Source organism: Rhinolophus sinicus, chromosome 10, assembly GCF_057876585.1.
Source record: "Rhinolophus sinicus isolate RSI-liver-muscle chromosome 10, RSI-T2T, whole genome shotgun sequence".
Taxonomy (NCBI): Eukaryota; Metazoa; Chordata; class Mammalia; order Chiroptera; family Rhinolophidae; genus Rhinolophus; species Rhinolophus sinicus.
The window spans coordinates 2,257,168-2,272,513 of NC_142510.1; the positions used below are offsets into that span (position 1 = coordinate 2,257,168).

Genomic DNA, 15,346 nt, shown 5'->3' on the forward strand with positions numbered 1-15,346 from the left:
CTTAAAACAGTGCCTGGCAAATGGAAGGTTCAATAAATAAGGGTCCCCCCTCATTACGACCGTTACCACCATCTGTATTATTGTATCAGTGGTGGTGTTTGGAGGGGGGTTTGTCTGTTTGGTTTTCATTCTTCTTCCTGGAAACACTCTCCTCCCTCTGCCTTTGCAAAGAGGAAATCCAGACGCCCCCCCCGCTCCCTGTTGCAAATCTTCCTGGTGTGCTGACCTCCACGCCCTTCCCTGTGGTGGCAACGGTGGGGGCCACGCGCAGAGATAATGAAGCCACCAGACGGAAGTAGCCTGCATCCCTGAGCTGCCCTGCAGAGCTGCTCAACCCTCAGCCAACTTCATCCGAGTGAGACACACACCTGGGTAGCACCAAGCCCCCGGGTTTGTCACTGCAGCACAGCTCAGCCTCGCCTGGGAATACATACCGCCCAGGACCACATACCGTCCAGGACCACGGTGAGGACCGGATGACATAATGCATACACGGTGCCTGGAGCATAAATACTGGCTGATGTTATATTCTCTTGTCCTCGGTCCCCAAGGCTACTTGGGCTTCATGGACTGTGAGCAGAAGCGGGACCCATACCCCCAGGGACTCCATATAGCACCCCCAGACAAGCTGCTGACCTGTGACGCGTGGCACACTCTGTGGCGATGTCCTCCAGGTGAAACTCAGCCCAGGGGTCAGGCATGTGCTTGGCCTTCTGGATTGCGTGCTTCCAGGCTTCCTGCAGAGGGCAAAGGGTCAGACGGGCCCTGCCTCCTGCGGCCCTGCGACCTCCCAGGTGTCCCCACCTCTGCGGAGGCAGCCAGCATTGGTGCCAGAGAAATCCTCCCACCGAATGCCCTTTCGGGAGCACAGCCCCTGATAGACCCTATGGGCACAGCTCTCCTGAGGGCACAAGTGACATGTCTGAACTACGAAACCAAAGAAGGAACATACTATGCGTAAAAAAACACACACACCACTTGTAATAAAAAAATGTTGAAAATCAGATATCACCCCCCCCACCCCCCTTGTTCAGATTGGCAAACAGTTTTACGACTGTTAACAGCGAGTGCTGGACAGCATGTGGGGAAATGGGTGCCTTCACCTATCGTCCATGGGTATTAACTTCTGCTAAGAGGTATCTGGTAATGGACGAAAATGCAAAAACGCATTCCTTTATTTTCACCCAGCAGTTCTACATCTAGGAATGTGTCCTCCAGAAGAGCAAACACAAGTGTGCAAACATATATGTACATGAGGTGTCACTACTGGTGAGTGTGCAAAACTGCACTTATAACTATTAAATTACAAATGCGCCCCATTTGATTGCCCTGAATGAAATTCAGCGGCAACGTAACCCTCTAAATGCAGAATACATCAAAATCACGCAAAACACCAGTTGCCTTCACATCATCATACATAAGTGCTGGGCTCAGATAATTAGGACACGCGCCAAGGTCCTGGGGACGCAGGAAAATTCAATGCCTGCAGTGCTCCCCCCTCACCGTGGTTGTGGTGACCAAAAACATCCCCCGAAACTTTCAAAACCTGTTGCGAACCAGGGCTCTGAGGTACTAACTGGGAAAGATGACCCAGGTGTACGATGCGGAGGGGAGAGAACGCTGATTTTCAACAGTGTCATGGCACAAGCCCAGTTTTGCTTTTAAAGAGCTCACTGTATTGCTTTTATAATCCCAAGGTGGAATCCTTTCCTGTCCCCTCCAAACACTCCGACACCCATGCTCTTTTCCTGAAGAGCCCGAACCTTTGGCCGGCAGCCACTACAGAATCTGAGACCAAAACTCCGCCCCCCGCCCCAGGCCAGAGGCCTGAGCCATGGGGGGGGGGGGGGGGGGCTGGATGGTGGGACCGACATTGCCAGCTTCCCACGGACTCGGACCCAGAGGACAGCACCCGGCCCGAGCCCCATCCCTGGGATCCTGCTCAGAGGAGACAAGGCAGAAGCACGGAGCCTTCCAAGGGACAGACAGAAAGACACACATGCGCACGCTCGCACACACAATCCAGGGCCCCTCACTGGGGCCTTCTAATCTGCAAAGTCCAAAAATGAAGCCTGTCATTTTTTCCCCTTCCAGTCTGGAAGCTAATTCACACTTCTGTATTTTCACACTTGGAAAATAAAGAAGACCGAGAAAATTCAAACCCGCCACAGGCAGTCCACCCAGAGCTACTACTGTCAATCTCTGGATTAGTTCTTTCCAGATCCTTCACACCCACTTTTTTAAAATTTTTTCTAAGACCAGAAAGATACTGTCAATATAATTTATAGCCTTTCAGGAGCGTGGGTCAACAGGACTTGGTACTTTATTTAGCGACCTTGAATTTTTTTTTCCTGATTCCAAATGCATGGCCTGTTTAGTGTGAAGACACCGCAAGCATTACAGAACTCTGAATTAGAAAGCGGAAGTTCTAAAAACCCCCTTCCTCTGCAAACCACAGCTGACAGACATTCTGCAGCGTTTCTCCTCTGCACTTGCTCACACACAGATCTGAGAGCAGTGGGACGGTCCACACAGGACCGTGGACGTTTTTCCATGTCACACGTACAGACAGGCTTGGTGGGCCTCACTGCCCTCTGTGGTTGTCACGTTTACAGTTGTATAAATGTTCCCAGAGACATTTCTCTAACCTCAGTGCGTGGATTTTTGGATCCTCGCTAAACATTTCCTAGTACAAACAGGGCTGAAATGAACCCCTCATGTGTGAACCAGCCTTTGGGTACTTGTGGAAGAGTGGGACGTGCTTCTTAGAAGTGTAATTGCTGGATCACAGTTAAAAGCTACATAGTTGGAGGCTTCCTCCCAAAAGGTCCTGCTAAGTTACACTCCAAGGGGCAGCGAACAAATTACTGAGCTTTTGAAAACACAAACACGACATCATGACTACAAGTTAGCCGGCGCAATAATGCACTGTATGGGTTTATCATTATTCACTTATGCACTCACTGCACTTCTCCACAGGTAGACTTTGAGCTTCCTTGTTCTAAATAATCCTGCAGTCAACATGTTTACAACTGAGGGAGTGGCTGAATTTCTGTGCTCTGAAAAAGTGCCCCAGTCCTCTGTGTACTCCAGTGGCTGTGAATGGCAGGGAGGCCATCTGTGGTGTTCTGAGCGTATGTGCGGATATGCCCTGTTCTCTGCCTGGGACACACGACTTTCCAACTCTACCTGCCTCTACCGGTGACTCAGACACTCCCTAAGCCACCAAAAGACAGGGGCCCCCACATTTAATAACGAGAAGTTACCTCCTGGCTGGAGGCTGTGGCATGAAACAATAAACAGTCAAGGAAAAGACTATTTTAGAATTAGAGGGTGTGTTGTTTCACAGGGACAAAATGACCTTTCTTTTCCAAACCCACGTGCCATGCCTTACTGGCAACGAATGGGTTTAACGCAACTGTTTTTTGCTTGTTCGTTTTGAAGCACAGCATTGAAAGTCCTGTGCTAAGATCTGGTCCCCGTGACTGGTCCCCATCCACCGCCGACGAGCTGTGGGAACATTCACTTCCTTGTTTATGAAGGACAATGAAGAATGCTTGGACTACTGGTGGTCAGCTCTTTTTCCTGCTCCCCAGCCTGGGGTAGAGATGTCCCCACCAGAAACAGAGGCTCACTGGTGTCCTAGGGCTCGCACAACCTCTGCCTGAGCTGAAAAGCACTGGTGTGTTACCATTTCACCCGTGACGTTAGGAAGCACAGGTGTTTATGCAGGCCTGGGAAATGAGACCTCTCGGACACTGGGAGGGCAGTGGCAGCAGGGACTGCCACCTCTGGTTATCAACCCTCTTCAATGACTTGTGACCCAGCCATTCCGATCACCTGCCCAGGTGTGCCCAGGTGTGCCCAGGTGCGCTGGCCCAAAGATGGCCAGTGCTTCTAATGCTATATAACCGTCGAGCATTGCAAACAACCTGCCCGTCCACAGGGGACGATTTCATACACTTGTAACAGTCACGCACCACATAACGACATTTTGGTCACCAACGGACCATATACAGGATGGTGGTCCCTTGAGATTACAATGGAGCTGACAGGTCCCTGTCGCCGAGCCACGCTGCGGCAGTCACTCGCAGCACTTGGGAACGACCATAAATAATTATTACTGGTTTATGTAGTTCCTGTACTACATTTGTATCATCATTTTAGAGTGTACGCTTCCTACTTAGAAAAAAAGGCCACCTCGTATTTCCCGTGACTCTTGATTGCATCATTTTCTCTTGTGCTTCATTTAATCTTGTGTAGTTTTTCTTACTAGGTTGGTACAAAAGGAATGACGGTCTTTGCAATTATTTTTAACCTTTTAGAACGCAATTACTTTTGCACCAACCTAATAAATTGAGCACAGCCTAAGTGTCCAGTGTCTGTAAAGCCCACAGTCACGTCCAGTCACGTCCGGGGCCTCCACGTTCACTCACCCCTCACTCACTGACTCACCCGGAGCAACTTCCGGTCCTGCCAGCTCTGTTTGTGGTAGTGCTTTCTACAGGTGTGCCATTTTTTATCTTTTATACCATATTTTCACTGTCCCTTTTCTCTGTTTGGATACACACATACTTACTATCCTATTGCAACCATCTCCAGGGTTCAGTACGGAACCCGCCGTACAGGCCTGGAGCCCAGGAGCTGCACCCACAGCTGGGTGTGTAGGAGGCTGCACCGTCCAGGTTTGTGCAAGTGCCTCTGGGATGTTCGCACAGTGACGAAATCGCCTGATGGCATGTTTCTCAAAACGTATCCCCGTTGTTAGCGGTGCATGACTATACCTGCACGCAGCCATTAAAAAGATCAAGGTGCTGACACGGGCAATCTCTACAGCTCATTGTTTAGGGGAAAAGCAAGTTGTGACATAACGCACAGTAGGACACCACTGGCAGAGGAAACGCACAGATTGTGACTATAGATTTCTAAGGATGTGTGTGCCCACAGATATATACATGAATGCATGTGTATACAGAAATGCATTTCCAAAGGTCTGAAAAGTGATTTATACCAAACGGATACAATGGTTCTCTCTGGAGATCGGAGAGGAAGAGAGGAGACTTCAGCTTTATCTGTATTGTTTGCTTTTTTTTTTTTTAAACTGTGAGAATGTCTTTAGGTATTGCAGGTGTCAATCAAAGTGAAACAAAGATGACAGGGTTGGAAGATTCTTCAGACCCCATCAGCTGCAACACTCTCTAGTTCTGAAGGTCCTAGAACTCAGCTGTTGAGGGGCTGATTAACCTTACACAGAATGGGGGGTCTAGGGGGTTTCATAAAAAACAAACAAACAAACAGAACCCTGACGAGAGAACAGAAAGGCTTTGGGTCTTCAAAGCTGGAGACTACGAACTGAAAACAAACAAATAAAAATGTAATAATAGTAATAATAATAACAAATTTCCTGGGACATGCCGGGAGCGAGGCTGGATGTGTGAGCCACGCGTTTGCAATTTATTTGGCACATAGGATATTACGGCTCTTGCTGCCGTTTTTATACCACGATTCTTACTGCCACCGTCCCAGCAACCAAGGCCTCTGGCTCTTACACGAGGAAGCATCCAGGGGCTCCTCAGGCCTCCTTTCCAAAACATCAACTGCTACACTCACCAAGTGGCTGTTATGAAGTGTTTCTTTACCCATCATCACTTCCGCAGACTTTAAGAGCTATGGCTCCATATCAGCCCGACTCACGCCTCCTGGCCCACAGCCAACCACACCCCAGGACACATAAAGGAAGCAGGAAGAAGTGGGAACGCCCAGGCCCGCTCTAGGATGGGAAGAGGCCCACACCGCTATTTGGCTGCCCAACTCTGGGCCACAGGCATTTAGAGGCCTCGTGCAATGTCTATGGAACCCAGCACTGAAAACAGCAGCGACACGTCCCACAAGAGGAAATAAAGAAACTGTGGTAGAGCCACACAATAGGCCCCCATGTATGGATCATTAAAAAAAAAAAAAAAAAAAGACGGACTAGATCCGTATTTATTGATGTGGAAAGTTATGTACCATCTCCTGTTTGCTGAGCGAGAAGCTGATAACTGAAAAGCATACTCCTATGACTGTAATAAAAAGTCCCTATTTGTTTATCCATGTCCACATTTACACTAACACAGAAAACTCTGAAATATACCTAAGACCTTAATAGCAATGATACCTGCCCCGTCATTGTTTTCTGCAAGGAACACAGATTACTTCTGTAATCAATAAAACAAATAACTGTAAAAGAAACAAAGCTAAAAACCCTCAAGAAATCTTCTTTGTGGAAAACAGGAGCTGTAGCCAATGTCCCCTGACCAGTGGGATTCAGAGCCGCGGCTGCAGAGGACGAGATGGGAAGCGTGGGGAGAACAACCAGCAAAGTGACAGCACTCCCAGGATGACATGAGCCTCCTGGAAGCCTGTCCCCAGACAGACTCCTGGTGACCTCGTTAAGGGCAGACAGCCAGGCATGTGCCAGTCCACTGATGGGGGACCTGAGGCTCCGAGGGCAAGGAGGTGATTTGCCTACCGACCTGCAGGGCTGGGAAACAGCAGGCCCAGGACGCAAACCCAAGCTTGTCAAGCCCCAGGGGTGGAGGACAAGCACAGAGTCTGGCCATATCACCCAGCAATTCCACTGCTAAGTGTCTGCCCACACGAAATAAAAACATGCCCACACGAAGATCTGTGCGGCACCATGTACAACAGCCAAAAGGGAAAACGACCCAAAGCTGCACCAGGGATGAACGCACAAACAGAACGTGGCACAGGCATATAAGAGTGACATTCGGCAAGGAAAGGAGTGATGTACTGCCACGTGTCACAACATGGATAAGCCTTGAAAACGTGTGCTAGGTGAAAAAAGCCAGACACAAAGGCCACATGTTGTGTAATTCTGTGTATATGAAATGTCCAGAAAAGGGCAAGTCCACAGTAACAGACTCAACCCTTCCTTCCCCATACACTCCCAGTACCTGCCAGGCGGAGCCACCCTGGAAGAACGCCAGCTTGCCATGTCGACAGTAAACAAAAAAACACATTAGGTTTGTGGAGTGCCAGGGAGAGTAAGGTTTGGAAAACTGAGCTGCTGTCTCCCTCTGAAGTCGCCACTGGCCAAGACCTCACTGAGCCTGCTTCGGATGACCAAGGACGGTGGACGCCCGAGAGCTCCCCCTCATCCGTAAGGTGGGAGTCCTATCAAGTTTGGGGAAGGGGACATGCAATCCTGACTGCAAACAGAGAATGACATTAGAGGGTGACAGACGCAATGAAAGCTCTGCTACCAGCCCCAGGGAAAGCTAAAGAGAAGGAAAAGGCCAGCTGGGCTCCGTGTCTTCAGCCCGGGTCCCCAGGGAGCCACCACTGAGATATCTGATGAAAGAGGTTTCAGGCAGGCGTGAAAGGGGAGCCTATCCCGGGAGCAGGGTGACCGGAGCCCAGCAGGTCCCTGGGGAGGCAAAGCTCCCATCCTCAGTGAGGACTTTGAACTCCACCTTCTTGATTTCCTTGTTTGGGGGAGGGGAGGTTACCTGGCTATTTTGCTTCATTTTTCTTCTAAAAACATCTTTTTCTGCACACGAGTAATACAGACATGTAGTTTTAAAAGTTCCAAATATTTAAAAACACATAAGATGTAGATCATCAAAGTCCCTTTTCAGGGCACCCTCTCCCCGAGAGAAAAATCACCGTCAACTGCTGGATGCAAATTTTTCCACCACCTTTGGCCACGCAAATACTAATATATGTATGTAGGTTTTTGATAAAAATGGGATTGTATATTTCAACTTGCTTTTTTACTTAAAAGCATGTAAAACAAAACAGTGTATGAAAATTAAAACAGATGGTCCTTACAGATCAGCGCTGTGCCAAGGTTTTTCATGGACTTCCACCCCCCACACACAAAATGTTTATATATCTTGGCAAAAGTTTCAAGTCAGCATAGAAACACCATCTCTATTTTAATGCAAACACAGCATTCTGTTAGGACCATGGTCTATAATTTAAACAGGCCCGTCTGGATGGACATCTGAGCTGCTTCCATTTTTTTCTTCATTCAAAACAGTACTGCAAAGCACACCCTTGAATATGTAAATCTGAGCAGCTGTACCACATTTCTGTACTGGTTCTCCAACGGATAGTGGGTGTATGTTTCAGAAGGCGCCAGAGGACAGGAAAGTGGGGCAAGCTGCAACCTGACCCCTTGGGGCCCCCAACCTCAGAGGGGACCCACAGGGATATTTCTGGAGCTGCCTGCCGGAGAGAGACTCAAGCTAGAATTCTGACCCTGAAAGGAAAAGTTATCCAGCTGTCCAAGAACTGGAATGATTAATTTTCTAAAAACGGATTCATTCCGCAGTTAGAAAAGAATGATGGTTAGTTTCCAATCCCGACGTGGTAGCAGGCATTCTGCTTACTGGACACTGCACCTCCTGTGTGGGAGCATTAAATGAAACAAGGACAACTGCACTGCCCTCAAAATGTTGTCACTGCCCAGGATTACACAGAAGTCCCACCACGTTCCCCCTTCTCCCTCTCCTTCACACCAACTTTGCCGTGGTGTGAACACAGATCCCTAACAAAGCCGAGTACCTTCTGCCTCGATCCAGAAGGACGATGGATACCCAACCCTAAGCAGTAGCTTTTCTGACCATAATGGACAGGAAAAACCACATTTCACACCATGTCCCTGGAGCCACATACACGCACATCAGGGGTGAAATAAAAATATTTCACGTCTCCATCACCGGAGGCGAAGCTGCCCACCACACTCGTGTGCGGGAACATGTGTCTACATGCGTTCCACAAAGTAAGATCTTTACAATTTGCAGTGCCCTCCAACAGTTTCTACTCTTCCATTTCTTAAAAAGTTGGTCAAGGTTTTCACAACCCGGGAGGGGGCGGGGCCTGGGCAACTGTTTGAAAACACTGCCCGAAAGTTATGAACTTGGTCTAAACCAGCAAAATCCTCCCAGCTTGGCGGGCATATCCTCAGCTCTGGAATTTAGAGAGCTGCCCAGGGTTTGGAAACAGAGGGGAGACCCCAACCTGAGACCCCCGACTCCCCAAGTGCCTGGGGCCCAGGGCCACTCACCTTAAAACTGACAGAACCTGCCGGGGACCCGCTGCAGCTGTACTGCTCACTTTTCATGAGGTTGCCGTAGTAGTTATTAACCTTGGAATTGACATTCTGGTGTGACCTGGGGTCATCGGTGATGGGGCAGATGAAATAACCTTCCTCATCCTCGCTGTCTGCATCAAGGTCCCCGTCATGCCCAGCCTGGGGGGTCTGTCCACCGTCAACACCTTCCAGGCGAAAGATGAGGTCCTCGTCTGCCATGCTTCCACGGTGCCCGTTTTACCCAAGGGGTGGGCGGCACAGCCAGAGTTACTGGGCAGACACAGCGGGGATGGTCCTGCAAAATGGAAGCAAAAGAATGGGTGCTGGGGTGGGGCTGCGGGGGGAGCACCTCACCCCGAATGCCGCAGGTGACAGTAAGAGCTGGCACCCTCAGAGTGAAAACGACAGCTATCTTTTGGGGAGGCACTTGGCAGGCAGCACGCAGGAATATTTTCAATGCGCAAACCTGTCGACCTAGTAATTCCACTTCCAAGAACTCAGTGCTTAAAATGAGGCAGAGAAAAGAAATGCTCCTGAAACAACTGAAATGATCTTTTTAGGACGTGAATTAGATCAAGTCATTCCCCTCCCTGGCTTCTCTTCGCATTCGTAGTAAAATCAAAACACCTTTTAAGGCAACAAGGCCTGGGTTAGTCTGGCCTCTGGCCAGCCCCCCACCCTCCCAGCCTTCGTGACTCTCCAGGTACACTGGCGCTCTTTCTGTTCTGTGAACACCGGGGACCCATGCTCACCTCAGGGTACTTGCTGTTCCCTGGGCCGGGAACAACTGCCCTAATCTGCTAACACGGGGGCCCCAGTGCAAAAGTCACCTCTCTAGAGAAATCTCCTCTCACTCCTCAATTCAAAGAACCTACCTCATTCCTCAAAAAATTAAAACCAAAACTACCGCGTGACCCAGCAATCCCACTTCTGGGTCTTCATCTGAAGAAATCCAAAACACTAATTTGAAAAGACATCTGCACCCCCATGCTCACTGCAGAATTATTTACAACAGCCCAGATATGGCAGCAACCTGTGTCAATCAGCAAATGAATGGATACAGAAGAGGTGGTACATATACAGTACAGTGGGATATTACTCGGCCATAAAAAAGAACGGACTCTTGCCATCTGCAACAACATGGATTGGACCTAGAGGATGGTGCTAAATGAAATGATCCAGAGAAAGAAATACTGTATGATCTCACTTATATGTGGAATCTAAAAAACAAAATAAACAAACAAACAAAACAGAACAGACTCACAGATACAGAGAACAAACTGATGGCTGTCAGATGGGAGGGGGGTTGAGGGTGAAAAAGGTGAAGGGATTAAGAAATACAAATTGGTAGTTACCAAATAGTCACGGGGATGTAAAGTATAGGGAATAGAGTCAATAATATTGTAATAATTATGTAATAATTATGTATGGTGCCATGGGGGGACTAGATTTATCAGGGGATCACTTGGTAAGTTATATAAATGTCTAACCGCTAGGCTGTACACCTGAAACTAATGTCAACTGTGATTGAAAAAAAAATTTAATTAAAAAAACCCACAAAGATCCCCTCTCAGACACACACCCAGTCACTCCCTAGCCTGTCACCCTGTTTTATTTTCTTTGTAGAGATTTTCCCAAGCTGAAATCGCCTCATTTACTTTTTTGTTGTCTGTACCCCCAGTGCCTCCAAGAGTTCTTGGGACAGAGCGGGCGTTCACTTCATGCCCCAGAATGAAAAAGTGGCCCCAAGAGTGTTCTCGGCAACACGACCAGGAATGGCCCACAGTGGCCACCACGGGAGGCCTGTTACGTAAATTACAATTTTCCACACCACAGAGGCTGCGTGACCCACAGCGGGAGCTCTGGACACACAGACATGCAAAGATATGAGGTCTCACAATTAAGTTTGCGAACTTGTTGCACAGATGTTGCTAATCCTTTTTTGATGTCAGAGGGATTATTCATTATGAATTTATACCAACTGGACAAACAGTTCGCCAAGTTTACTATTTGGAAGTGCTGAAAAGGCTGCGTGAAAAAGTTAGACGACCTGAACTTTTCGCCAACAATTCATGGCTCTTGCATCACAACAATGCACCAGCTCACACGGCACTGTCTGTGAGGGACTTTTTAGCCAGTAAACAAATCACTGTATTGGAACACCCTCCCTACTCGCCTGATCTGGCCCCCAGTGACTTCTTTCTTTACCGAAGATAAAGGAAATATTGAAAGGAAGATATTTGATGACATTCAGGACATCAAGGTAATACAACGACAGCTCTGATGGCCATTCCAGAAAAAGAGTTCCAGAATTGCTTTGAAGGCTGGACTAGGCGCTGGCGTCAGTGCATAGCTTCCTAAGGGGAGTACTTCGAAGGTGACTGTAGTGATATTCAGCCATGAGGTATGTAGCACTTTTTCTAGAATGAGTTCACGAACTTAATTGTCCTACCTTGTAGTCAAGAAAGAGTTCAGCAAGGTTGTAGGATACAGAGATCAACAGTATTTCTTTCTATACACTAGTAATAAACAATTCAAAAATGAAACTAAGAAAACAATTCCACCTGCAACAGCATCAAAAAGAATACTTGAGAATCAATTTAACAAAAGAAGTGAATGGCTTGTACACGGAAAAACAAGTCGAAAGAAATTAACGAAGACCTAACAAAATGGAAAGACTCCCTGTGCTCACAGACCAGAAGGTTTACTGTCGTGAAGATGACAACACTCCCAAGTTGATCTACAGATTCAATCTGATCACTATTAACATCCCAGCTGGCTGCTTTGAAGAAATTAACAAACTGGTGCTAAGGTTCATAGGGAAATTCAAGGGACCTGGAATACCCGAAACAATCTCGAAAAAGAAAAACAAAGCTGGAGGAGTCACACTTCCTGAATTCAAAACTGGCTACAAAGCTCCCGTAATCAAGGCAGCTGGTACTGGCATGACGACAGGCAGAAAAATCAATGGAACAGAAGCTACACATTTACAGCCAATGATTTTGGACAAGAAAGTGTAATGAGGAAAGCACGAGCTACAAAAGAATAGATGAACTGGACATCACCAGAATTAAGAACGTTTGTGGTTCAAAGGACAGCATCAAGAGAGGGAAGAGACAACTCTCAGAGTGGGAGGAAATTTCTGCAAATCATATGCCTGATAAAGGTTTTACACAAAGAACTCCTATAACTTAACAAATAAAAGGCAAACGACCCACATAAAAATGGGCAAAGGATTTGAACAGACATTTCTCTGAAGAAGATACACACATGGCCAGCAATTCCACTCTCAGGTGTGTACCCAAGAGAAACGAAAACATGTCCACACAAAACCGTGTACACATATGTTCATAGCAGCATTTTTAATAGCCCACGGGGAAACAACCCAAGTGTCCATCAACGGATGGATGACCGGATAACCTAGTGTGGTGTGTAGCACATGGAAGCGTGTTCAGCCACAAAAACGAATGGAGTCCTGATATATGACAAACCTTAAACACATCATGGTCTGTGAAAGAAGACAGTTGCAAAAGGGCCACAGACTGAAGATTCCATTCACATGAAATGTCTATAATAGGCAAATCTACAGTGACAGAAAACACACGAATGGTTGCCTAGGACTGGGGGAGGGGAGAGTTGGGGGGAAATGAGGAACGATGGCCAATGGGTTTCTTTGGAACTGGTGGAAACGTTCTAAACCTGACTTTGTGTTGGTTGCATGACTCTGTGAATATACTAAAAAACACTGAACTGTATACTTTAAATGGATGGATCGTATTTGTGAATTATATTTCAATAAAGCTAAAGTTGAAAAACAGATGGTCAAGAAAAACTGTTAAAATTAGAAAGCACGTTGCAGAAGACCAGGTATGTTATGGTGACCCTCTGGGTGTCGAAAGAAAAAGGACGTTTGTAGATGCATTAAAACCTTCCTGGAGGACCCACGGGAGCTTTGCCAGCACAAGGATGGGCAGCGGGGTCTGGCAGCTGGGGGTGGGGATACTTTTAAAAATTCTGTACACTTCTAGACCATTTTAACTTTTTTACAAAGCTGGATTGCCTTCAATATAAATAAGTAAAATGTTTTTTTACAAATTTTAGATCAAGGTAATTCCAATGATTCTTAACAGCTTTTCCACTGGCAGGCAGTCTTCTAGTCTGAGCTCTGGCACTTTCTTGCCGGTTATCACAGCAGGAAATATATTTCTATCCTAACCCCACACATACCTATAAAATGTAAACTAAAGTTTCAGGAAACTGTACTTAGCCTTACTGTTTACAAGGCACTCTGCTATTTTCTACTCTATTTACTTCTTTTCTTTCGTTCTTTCTGTGTATTCCTTTTTCTCAATGCACCGCCCATACTGATTTCTGGACTCAGTCTGAGAATCGCTGCTCTGGGCGTCACCTTGCCCAGTTTGTTTCTGACCCTCAGGGCAAAACACAGTCACCATCTGGATTCAATGCCAGCCCCACCTGACCCTGCTTGTCACCAAAATCTTCCCCGGGGCCCTGTGCCCACTTCTCCCCTCCCTCCCCAGCCCCGGCACCTACTCCGCCTTGGTCAGCCCTTGGCCAGAATCCCTGCCGACCAAGATGGTGTGGACCCTGGAACTAACTACCAATAGCCCCCCCAGGTCACTGGCCTCTTGGGTGGGGATGGTGCCAGGGGCGGGGCCAGAGCCACAGCTGCAGGCCTCCAGGCAGTGTGGCTCAGTGGGTAGGGGAGTGGACTGCTGGTGACCTTGATCAAATGAACTCCTCTCACCAACTCCCCCTTTTGTGAGGGATGCTACGTGGGGAAGTGGCCTGACAGGTCGCACGGCTCGTTCACAGGTGAATTATCCCCAGGACCCCAATCCCTGGCCACGCCCACCACACACCTGACATTCTCCTCCGCCTGGGCAACAACAGGAGCTGCCGTGACCCTTGCACTGCCTGGCACCGAGCCTTGTACTCGGGAGGCACCTGATTCCAGAACTGAGGGAACAGATCTGTTTTGCAGCTTTTCAGTTGTCGTAAGTTTGCTCTTAAGGCAGATGTGGCAGCTCCTGCTAACCGTCCTCCAACACCTCCTCTCCTTAATAGTAGAACCACTAGTTTTTGGCTAAGCACATGGCTGCTCAGAATAAGGCCTACATTTCCCAGACTCCTCTGCAGTTAGGTGTGACCATGTGACCAAGTTCTGGCCAAGGGGATATAAGCAGAAGGGCTGTTTTCAACTTTAGGGAAGGGTTTTTTAAAGGAGGGAGTGTGCCGTCTGTTCTCCCTCCTTCCTGCTGGCTGGAATGACGGTGTGATGGCTGGAGCTCCAGCAGCTATGTTTAACCATGAGGAAGAAGCCCGAGGATGGCAGATCCATGAGACAGAGGGAGCCCAGGGTAGCATGACAGTAGTCCTGGGCTGACACTCTTCAAACTTTGCTATCTAACCTTATATAATCGACTGCAATTTTCTTCTTCCCTTACCTCTTGCTGATTCTATCTAGTTCAGTAGCCCCTTCTCTCCCACATCATAAAAAGTCACATCACATCCCCTATGACAAGTTGATGCCTGGGTAGGGTTACCCTGGGAAAACTGTGGCCTCCCCCCAGAGTTCTAACTTGGCAGCTGCTCCCACGTTTTCCCATGAAGCCTGGGCACTGGAGGATGCTGGATTCCCCTAAGCTGGCATGGAGCCCACCCCGGCCCATAACTCAGCCCCGCGATGCCTGTTCTAAAACCAGCCCGGGCATCCAGTCTCCTGGGAATGTCCATCTAACCGGGGGCCTCCCTGCTCCTGTGAGCAAGAGACTGGTGCAGGGACAGGACCCCGGCTCCCAGAAAAGCAGGGTTCTCTAGTGGGTTTCTTCTGCCCTCACTCAGGCACGTACACCTTGCCTCCCTCCAGCCCCCGACACACCCTGGAAAGATACTTTACGGAGAAGGGGCAGAGTGGGGTCCTGAGTCAGGCAGACCTGAGTTCAAGCCCCAGCTCTGCCACTGAGCCTCAGCGTGGTCACTCCAGTTTGGGACGCGGAGCTGTGCCCACCCGCTACCCCGACTGCTGGCACAGAGCAGCTACTACATCATCATTTCTATTATCATAGAATAAGGGGGCTGAGCCTCAGGTCCCAGCCAGGATGGTGACCTGGATGGCTGGTTAGCAGGCAACCAGGCTTCTTTCAGGGGTCCTCAGGGAACAGGCTATTTTAGGCTCTGGCCACGGAACCGTTCTCTCACGGGGTCTTGCTGTAAAGGGCTCCT

The 15,346-nt window shown here is 48.3% G+C and overlaps 1 protein-coding gene and 1 long non-coding RNA gene across 4 annotated transcripts in view; one reads left to right on the top strand and one right to left on the bottom strand.

Annotated features, from left to right (window-relative positions):
- The window catches only part of EEF2K (eukaryotic elongation factor 2 kinase), a 53,228-nt gene that overhangs the window by 24,788 nt on the left and 13,094 nt on the right, over positions 1 to 15,346 (bottom strand). For all 3 annotated transcript variants that reach the window (XM_088801167.1, XM_088801165.1, XM_088801166.1), the window contains 2 exons: positions 9,074 to 9,395; positions 637 to 737 (listed from right to left, as the gene is read on the bottom strand). In XM_088801167.1, the coding sequence (XP_088657293.1) occupies positions 637 to 737; positions 9,074 to 9,319 (347 nt within the window). In that variant the 5' untranslated portion in view covers positions 9,320 to 9,395. The remainder of the gene's footprint in view (positions 1 to 636; positions 738 to 9,073; positions 9,396 to 15,346) is intronic.
- Positions 6,049 to 12,915, top strand: LOC141569457 (uncharacterized). The gene is made up of 2 exons (XR_012493114.2): positions 6,049 to 7,167; positions 10,782 to 12,915. It is a non-coding gene; the product is annotated as an uncharacterized LOC141569457 (long non-coding RNA).